Genomic DNA, 9,599 nt, shown 5'->3' with positions numbered 1-9,599 from the left:
TTTTAATCTGTTTTTTGCCAGGGGGTCCGGGCCCGTCGGGCCGCACCCTGCGCCCCCCCCCCCCCCCCCACCTCACCGTGGATCCGTGCCTGCTAAATATGGGAGTATTAGTTTTCGGAATAGAGAGAGAAACTCGACAGAGATTTTTATTAATGACAAAAGATACTCAAAGATACCATACTATTAGAATACAAGATAGTCGGAATCTTCTACAAGGGTCTGGTGGGGAATGGAAAAGCCTAATTAATTTGCAATAGTTTCCAATATTTTGGTTTCATAATGAGTAATATATACATCCAAGAGCCCCCAACGAATGGAAAGGTAATATCATAAACATTAAGAATATATTTTGAATTCATTTTGAGCATTTGTATGAAATTGGGTCTGTTCTGAGCTGTGTGATGGATATTGATGTGTAGTCCCATACCTGTCTAATTGTGTAACGCCGACTAACGTCGGTATACAATGCGTCCCAGAAAAAACGAAACCGAGAATTATCGATGTTTTATCATAACTTAATCACAATTATAATTAATAAATGACACATATTTGTTAAGCTTAGATCCTCCTCTTTCATTTGATGCAACTTATATGATGCATATTTCACGCATGACATGAGTGATTAAAAACAATTTGAAGAGGGCACCCAAAAGTCATTTGGCGGGCGGTATCTGAATTTCAAAGAGAAAATCACATTTCTAGAAAGTTCTTCTTTTGCCCTTTCATATGACAACTCAATCAGGAAAAATGAATCAGGAATAACAAAGTTCTGTTTGTTTAAGTAATGCTTGCATTTCCATAATTTGATTAAACAAATTCGTTTTCACTGGCTGCCTGCTGTAGCAAGAAACAGAGTTGACTGTCACTTAACTCCGTTTCGTTGCCGATCAGCCATGCATCAAGTCTTTCTTTGAGCAGAGCACGGCTGATCGTCAACGAAAGGGAGTTAAGTGTTTTGTCAACTCTGTTCATTGCACTCCAGCAAAGCATAGAGAGTCATAATCATAGACCAATAGGGATAATAATACAAAAAAAAATTGGAAGAGCCACTTTATTCCTTGTGTTATCTATTGTTTTTAATAATTTCTCATGTTATGTATGGATTTCTTTGTTTTTTTAACTTGTGTATTTTATTGTTTTTGTTGTTGTATTTGATTTCTTACTATATTTTGAATCCCAAAATAAACACCTTCACTTTAAACAAGACCAAATCGGTCTAACCAATGTTTGATCTCTTTTTTTGAAAAATGAGATTTCCATATGTTTTGCACACAAATCAAGATAATGATTGATTTTTGGGCTGACATGCAAAGACAAAAGGTCATGTGACTTTGTAACGGTAGGTCCGATTTTCAAAGAAAAAGAATCAAAAGATGCGCAAGACTCAAAAGAAAAAAAGTCTGCGCAAGATTCTTTTGCATAAAAAAATGATCACAAAAAATGTACAGGGGGCTTCTAAAGCCCCCCCCCCCCCCCCCTCCCCGGCTATATAGGGTTAAGTGGCAACAAAAAGCACTCCCTTAATACACGACACATCTAAAGGAGTTTGATTTTTAAAAAGTTCAATTTTGAAACACAACTGATTATTCTAAGCTCTGCTTAGCATTTCGCTGCAAACATTTTTTCTCCAATACTGTTTGATCAGGTTCTCCTGAAGACATCATGTGGGGATTTGGACATAGAGCTGTGGACCAAGGAGGCGCCCAAGGCATGCAGGAACTTTATCCAGCTCTGCATGGAGGGCTACTACGATGGCACCATCTTCCATCGCATCATCAGGAACTTCATGGCTCAGGGAGGGGACCCTACAGGGACAGGTGAAGGAGGAGAGTCAATCTATGGTCACCCTTTCAGAGTGAGTTACAAAAAGTAGTGGTGGTGGTGGTGATAGTAGTGGTAGCGATAGAGGTGGTGGTAGTGGTGGTGGTGTTGGTGTTGGTGTTGGTGGTGGTGGTGATGGTGGTATTGGTAGTATTGGTAGTAGTAGTAGTAATAGAAGTAGTAGTAGTTGTTGTAGTAGTAGTAGTAGTAGTAGTAGTAGTTGTAGTGGTTGTGGTGGTAGTGAGAGGTAGTGGTAGTGGTGGTAGTGGTAGTATTAGTAGTAGTAGTAGTAGTATAAGTAGCAGTAGTAATCATCATCTGCATCATCATCTTCATCATAATCATAATAATGATAAAATGATAACCACAACAACAAAAACAATAAGAATAGTAATAATAATATTATTTATAAGTGCTTTACATGTTACAAGTAATAACATTTATCTATCATATTTATTTTCATATACGGTAGATGCACACTACTTTTTTTTCAAATGATCAAAATCCAAAGAGGTCAAATTAAAATTTCAATCAAGCTTTGATTTATTCACCCTTTTCTTTTACCCACCCTTTTCTTTTACCCATAGGATGAATTTCACTCCAGGTTGAGATTTGTGAGGAGGGGCCTAATTGCTATGGCTAATGCTGGTCCCCATGACAACAGCAGCCAATTCTTCATTACTCTCGGTCCCTGCGAGCATATACAGGGCAAGCACACCATATTTGGCAAGGTATGGGGACATGAGTTTTTATTTTTAGCAGATTTTGTTGCTTCCATTGATCATATTTCTTGACTGAAACAGAGATGAAATATTTTCATTAATGCCTACATAAGTTTAGGTAGCAGTTTCATTGATTAAATTTGAAGGATAAAAAATTGGAGTTTTGATGCTATGGTTCTTTGTCAACTCATTGCCTACAGGAACCGGGCGGTTATTTTATTAAGCCTATGGAAATTAAGCTTAAGTGTGAATTCAGTAGGTTGCATTTTTTGATTGGGCATAGCTATCTTCCATTTTAGTAAACTGCAAATGCATATATCTGCTTTACTTTCAGGAGTATTACGCATGCGGTACGCTATTCCAATTCGTGGCTGGGTTTAATATTCATGACAAAAAATTGAGGTTAAGAATACCCGGTACACAACACAAAGTTTTTAAAAAAACATTTATTTTAGATTTCAATTTTAGAAAACAATTCTGAAATCCATTTGGTAGTTGTCGTCACTTCAGTTATTATATGTATCTAGCCTATTATTATAAAGTCTTGCAGCGGTTGACGAAAATAAACAAGTGAAAAAGAAATAATGAAACAACCGTAGGAGATACAAAACATATGAATATCATGAATAACGAATATCATGAATATCAGTATCATCCATTGATCTGATTAGCAAGTCTTTGAATTAATTTGTTTCTTTGCTTTACTGGGATATTGCAGCATACTGTCAAAAGAAACTTAATAACGAAATAAAAGAACGAATGATCTAATTATTTTTCATACAAGATTTGCTGTTCTTTCATTCTACTTTATTAGATTGAAGGCAATACCCTATACAATGCTGTCAAGCTAGGTGAAGTAGACATTGGAGCAGATGACAGACCAGTCTATCCACCCAAGATTAAATCCACCCAGGTAAACAAAACATTTTTTTAAATAATTATATTTGCTTACGTCTAACACTTACTTTATCAGAAGTCTCTAAGTGCTCTACAATAAGGCAGCATAATTACCCTCAGCAGTGCAGCTGTTACGCGCGCTGCGTTTCAAGGAATAAATTCCTCCAAGGTACCCATTTACTTCACCTGGGTGGAGTGTGGCAAATGTAGATCAATGTCTTGTCAAAGGAAATTTGTGCCGCGGCGGGACTCGAACCGTGGACCTTGTGATCGACAGTCTGGTGACGTATCCACTCGACCACGACACCTCTAGAGAGAATACTTCCCTTTACCGGTACATTCATTCTCATCACCATTATTTAGTTCAGTCGGCATTTTCCTCTTTCGAGGAGTTACTGATATTTATTATGCTTAAATACTTTCAGGCATTTTATTAATTCCCAATCATGCATATATGTTCATTAATTACTGGATGCCCTAGGAATGTTTTATGTGAGGACACTTTTTTCAAAAAGTGCGCCATTGATCGGATATTTTACTGTAATTACTGAGACTTTTATATCCACTCTTTTAGTTTAGGCAACATCCCTCACCATAATTGAAATGAGAGCTTGAAAAGGACGAAAAGGTTTGTTTACTCTTGATTTTATTTTGTCAGGTCCTTGCCAATCCATTTGATGACATCATTCCTCGTCAGCTGAAGAAGAAACAAGAGAAGGAAGAAAAGAAGTCTAAAAGTAAATCAAAGGCAACAAAGTAAGTCTGGAGAATATATAATTTCTGTCCTGTGTTTACATTTTCAAAAAGATGTAATAGGAAAAAATAAATTGGTATAATTATTGCTTCAGTACTCACTATTTGATGTTTTTCTCAGGCCATTGAGTAAAAAGGTTGACAATTAGCATTATATTGCCCTATTTGTATTATGACGACCATATGTGGTCATTAATTAGAATTGTGAGCCTGCTTTTATTTGAGGACATAGAGTATGGTTAGTAGAGGATGATAACAAAGCAGAATGCTTGAACACTTTGATAATCTGGAACTGAAACTATTCATTCCTTCTGACTGTTATTGGAATTCTATAATGTTCTCATTTGGGAAGGAAGCTGAGGAGAATGAGGATACCGGTTTAAAAAAGAGTAACCACAAAGTGATTTTGTTTGAAAGCAACACAAATTTCTACAAATTTCTTCCTTCTGTCCATTATCAGAAACTTCACCCTACTATCGTTTGCAGACAAAGCAGAAGATTGTGAAGAAGATGAAGTTGTAGCTAGCCAGTCTCTAATATAGACGCAATTCAATTCTTCTGTCTATCATCATTTGGAGAAGAGCTGATGAAAAAGTTTCATTGTGTGAAAATGAAACCATTTATTCCTTCTGTCTGTCATCAGAAAGTTCTTTCAATTAATCCTTCTCTCTATCATCAGATACCTCAGTTTCCTCCCAACTGGAGTAGAAGCAAAGGAGGATAACCAGGCAGAACATATGAAAAAAACCATTCATCTTGTGAAAATGAAACCCTTTATTTCTTCTGTCTATCATCAGAAACTTCAGCCTACTTTCATTTGGAGAAGAGGCGGAGGAGGATGAGGAGGAAACTGTGATCGCCAGCTCGTCTATGAAGAACAAGAGCAAGAGTATGCATGACTTGGTCAAGGATCCCAAGCTTAGCTCAACCCCAGCTGTAGAGATAGAGAAGTAAGTATCAACAGGAATATAGGAGTTGTAAAGTAGTTGTGTTGTATTTATATTTATTAGAAAATGTAATTCACATGGTACACAAATATTTTGTTTTACAATATAGGCATAATAATTATTACAAATATGGAGGGGAAAAAATTATTTGAAAGATACTTGGAAACAATATAAATAATTGAATATGTATGTTTTTATGCATAACTTCAAATTAGATTAAATGTTCAGAAAATGACAAACGGTAATTCATATAAAGTCTTTTGTGTTGATAATTAACTTATGTATTGCATTAATTATGGCAAATGATATATGGGTAAATCTAGTAGCAATAATTATTCAGAAATTACAATGTAACTTTTTGGGGGTCCAGTTTGAATTGTCAAAAATTCATTCTCTGGTTGTTGCTATATTCATTTTATATCCCCTATTAATATCACAAGGTTGGGGTTTAGAAATTGCTTCTTTGCATTGTTTTGAAGCAAGAAGACCATTGATGCGCATTAAAGCTCAAACGTGAATCCATAAGTTTCTTGTATCTGTAATAATAATAATAATAGTGTTCAATTCTTATATAGCGCATATTACAAAATTGTCTCTATGCGCTTAGATACGAGAGAGAGAGAGAGAGAGAGAGAGAGAGAGAAGAGAGAAAAGACATGAAGAATATTGAGCTTTCACTGTTTAGCAATTACAATTATCAAATCAATTACAAAATTCACATGTTTACTATATAAATTTAAATTTAAAACTGGCATGATCGAAACAGACATGTTTTTAAGTCGGATTTAAACTGATGTAGTGAAGGACAACGTTTTAGAGACTCTGGAAGATTGTTCCATAGTTCTGGTATGGCATACTGGAAAGCACGGACTATCCCGATTAAAGAAATGTTGTCGTCAGTCATAAATTTGAAAGTACATATAAATGAAGTGTTACGTACCACATTTTTGCACCAGTTATCTTTATGGTATCCATCAAGAAGAAAAAATGTCATACTCACCCTCTGAGGTATTAGACCTGTGCCATCATTTCTCTTGATTTAACCATTCCCAGAAATGTCTGTTTATTTCTCATAATTATCCCCATTTTATATTTCTTTTACTACTGACATTTTCAGAGAGGAGAAACCGTCAGATGAGGAGAATGATGAAGATGACGAGGAGGGTGAAGAAGAGGAGTATGAGAGGAATATAAGAGAGAAGAAGAAAGAAATGGCGGACAAGATTCGATCCAAACTCATTAAGGAGACAAAGAAGTCAAAGGAGACGGTAAAGGACTCACCGAAGGAAGAGAAACCATTGTCAAGAAAGCAAGTCAGATTCTTTTGTGTTTGTAGTAAATAATGATAATAAAAATTTGGATTATATAGCGCTTTAAAGCCCATCTGTACTCGTGTACAGGAGGGGATTAGACGACCCTGCAAGGTCACTGGACAGGTGGTTATCTCATCAAATCAACTCTCAATTAACATAAGAAAAAGAGGATCATAGGGGACCAATGGTCACTGATTATGCATTGTTTGTTATATAGAGGGCGCAAGTAGCTATAAGTAGTGCAGTGGGGCTTTAATACGGAATACCGTCTTTAAGTGCTTTACAGATATTATTACCCTGGTCATCGTATGCATTCACACACAATGTGCACCATCTCCACTCCCTGGGGAGTATTCCTACCATATGGTCACTGTGAGGGCATAGGCAATTACTAACAAAAATGCTTTTGTCATCCTACCTGGTCTTCATTTCTCTCCTGGGTATTGAGTGGCAAATGTAGATTAATGCCTTGCCAAAGGACATAAGTGCCGTGTCGGCGATCGAACCCACGACCTTTTGAATTTTAAGTCAAGTGCTTAAATCACTCGACTACGAAACTTCTAAATAGGTACCTGGTAGGAATTTATTTCTGGAATACTTGTAATGCTTTAGGACAGCTGGGCTGAAGCCAGGGTAATAATAGTCATTTGTCGGCTCTTTGATTTATCCCTCTGGGATGTATATTTGATAATGATAATAATTAGGATATTGTATCATATAACTTCTATTTCAAATCACACAAGGAAGAAAAATGTAGATAAATAAAGTATAAAAAATGAAATTCTCAGAGCCAGACTTGCATTAAACTTGTGTCTTAAAAGAGTTTATTTTTAGATGCATTTTCTTAATTTGAATGAAATGAAATGATAGCATGTTTTGGTCTTATTTTGCTTTCTGCAGGGAAGAGCTGCAAGAAGAGTCGAGAAAACTGAAGGAAGAATTAAGAGAAGGGAGAAAACGGAAGCTAAAACAGGAATCACAGCAAGAACAGGCAAAAGTAGAACAGGAAGAAGAAACCAAAGAAGGTAGGATTTGGAAGTCATTGATAGCATCATCAATGCATTGACAGTAATCATTTTGTCCATCCAGTCTGTGGTGTTTGGGTTGATGTAGTAGTTTAGGGCGATGCGGGTTATGTTATATTACTTGTATAGACTGCATATGATTTGCTTTTGTTTTATCATGAGGAAAAATTAGGTTCTCACATTTCCGCTTTTCTTATCAGGTTGGGATCTGCATGTAATGTATGAGTCAATTATATGATATGTATGATGCTGGAAGTCTTCCAAGAGCCGGAAACTAATTTTCATATTGAATTTAGCTTTTTAAGTGTTTTTCAACTGCATCTCTGTGTGTTAAATCAACAGAAAGCTATTAAGTTTCAAATTACACAGTGGGAAGTATATGTTTTTCTAATCATGTGAAAAGATAATATATCTATTTGAACAAACTAGAGATACTTTCTTTTTCATGTATTTTGAAATTCTTCAATTTATTTTTACCTAAATATTATCAGACCTAGTCATTTGTTTTTGTAATCTCAAGTCAATTTGTGAAGTGACTTATATTTGATATATTAATCAGAGAACAGAATGATATTAACAAAGAACATTAGGTCAAAGAAAAGCAAGGATTGACTCTACTTAAGGTATTATCTGATATTGTAGAGGTGTCGTGGTCAAGTGGATACGTCACTGGACTGTGGATCACAAAGTCACTAATGTCCTTTGGCCCAGGTGATATAAACGGGTAAATTGAAATGCTAGAGCGCCGTAATGCTACAGCTGGGGTAATAATTGCGGAGTGCCAGGAGTGTCAAGTCTGATAGACATGAGAGCTATACAAGAACCTATTATTATTATTTATATAACCCTACCGTTTAGTTGGTGTATTCATTAAATGTTAGATAAATCATTTATCTTTTTTCCCCTTCAAATTGCTCTATACTCAATTGATAGATGGTACGTTTTAGGATTTAGAGAAAGCAGAGTTAAATATCAAAGTAAATAAGACATTCAGAGCTGGGAAGTTATACTGATTGTAAGTACAGTCAAACCTGCTTTAGTGACCACCTGTCTACAAAGACCACATTTTTTGTTTCCCTTGAAAATGGTTTCTCATTGAAACATGTACTAAAGGAACCTGTCTAAAAGACCACTTTTTTGGTTTCCCTTGGGCAGTCACTATAGACAGGTTTGACTGTATTTCATACTCAAAAATTCATACTAAACCTGGGTAAGGAGGGGCATACTTTGATGGGATACCTAGGGTAAAGATCGCTTCATTTGATTATTATTTTCAGAGGAAACTTCAGGCCAGGGAGATGAACTGGAAGAGTTTCATGCTCAGAAGAAGAAGTTTAAGGCCAAGAAGAAGACGATGACCAAGAAAGGCTCTACAAGGGAACAAGAGGCGAGTGTAGAGAAAAATTGAACTTCATGTAGAACTTATTTAGTAAACTTATATTATTTAAAACATTGTATTCATTCATTTACACTTATGTGATGGATAATGGCATGCCTTTTTCAACAGAAGGTGACTTTCAAAGGAGTCTGCAATCCACTCATTTGACCTTTATATCTTAATATGTGCTTTTAATAATGCCATCACTATAGTTTACAATAATTATTTATCATTGATTTTTTTTGTGCATGTATGTGTTGTATCATAGTGGAATTCAATCATTCAATTTTTATTTGATTTGATTTGATATCTTGTAAAGATGAATATTGAAGTGGGAAATGGCAGGGGAGGGGGGACAGATTGGTAGTGATGAAAATATGGCATCGTTGGTGAGGAGCATGCCTAAACTCCTTGAATATAATTTGATCTCGGTATAGCACACTTTTTCTATAGACAATAACCCAATTGCCTCCGCAGTAGTATTCAATGGCTCAAGAATTCAGTGACGTTGCCGGGGGAATGCAATTCAGCGTTGGGTCATAGGAATGAGAAATCAAACATTTGTCTGAAATGAGAAGGGCTGGGGTGAAAACTGTTAGTTATTGTAACACATTCAAAATAAATGCTATTGATTGCAACTCAACTTTCTTGCAATGCCCTACTAGTCTCTTAAATGTCCCAGGATTTTGTTTGAATTACAGTTTTAACAACTAATTAAGTAAACTAGATCTAGCTTTTATCCT

General features: G+C 35.8%; 1 protein-coding gene across 1 annotated transcript in view; it reads left to right on the top strand.

Annotated features, from left to right (window-relative positions):
• Positions 1–182: 182 nt before the first annotated feature.
• LOC583439 (spliceosome-associated protein CWC27 homolog) overlaps positions 183–9,599 on the top strand; it is a 31,489-nt gene continuing 22,072 nt past the window's right edge. The window contains exons 1-9 of the mRNA XM_011676984.2: positions 183–321; positions 1,646–1,855; positions 2,409–2,552; positions 3,358–3,456; positions 4,099–4,196; positions 4,991–5,143; positions 6,258–6,449; positions 7,354–7,478; positions 8,756–8,865. Of these exons, the coding sequence (XP_011675286.2) occupies positions 280–321; positions 1,646–1,855; positions 2,409–2,552; positions 3,358–3,456; positions 4,099–4,196; positions 4,991–5,143; positions 6,258–6,449; positions 7,354–7,478; positions 8,756–8,865 (1,173 nt within the window). The 5' untranslated portion in view covers positions 183–279. The remainder of the gene's footprint in view (positions 322–1,645; positions 1,856–2,408; positions 2,553–3,357; positions 3,457–4,098; positions 4,197–4,990; positions 5,144–6,257; positions 6,450–7,353; positions 7,479–8,755; positions 8,866–9,599) is intronic.

Source organism: Strongylocentrotus purpuratus, unplaced genomic scaffold (genome assembly GCF_000002235.5).
Source record: "Strongylocentrotus purpuratus isolate Spur 01 unplaced genomic scaffold, Spur_5.0 spur5_scaffold_3, whole genome shotgun sequence".
Lineage (NCBI taxonomy): Eukaryota > Metazoa > Echinodermata > Echinoidea > Camarodonta > Strongylocentrotidae > Strongylocentrotus > Strongylocentrotus purpuratus.
Note: the sequence above shows the minus strand (reverse complement) of the source record. Positions and strands in the feature narration are given on the sequence as shown.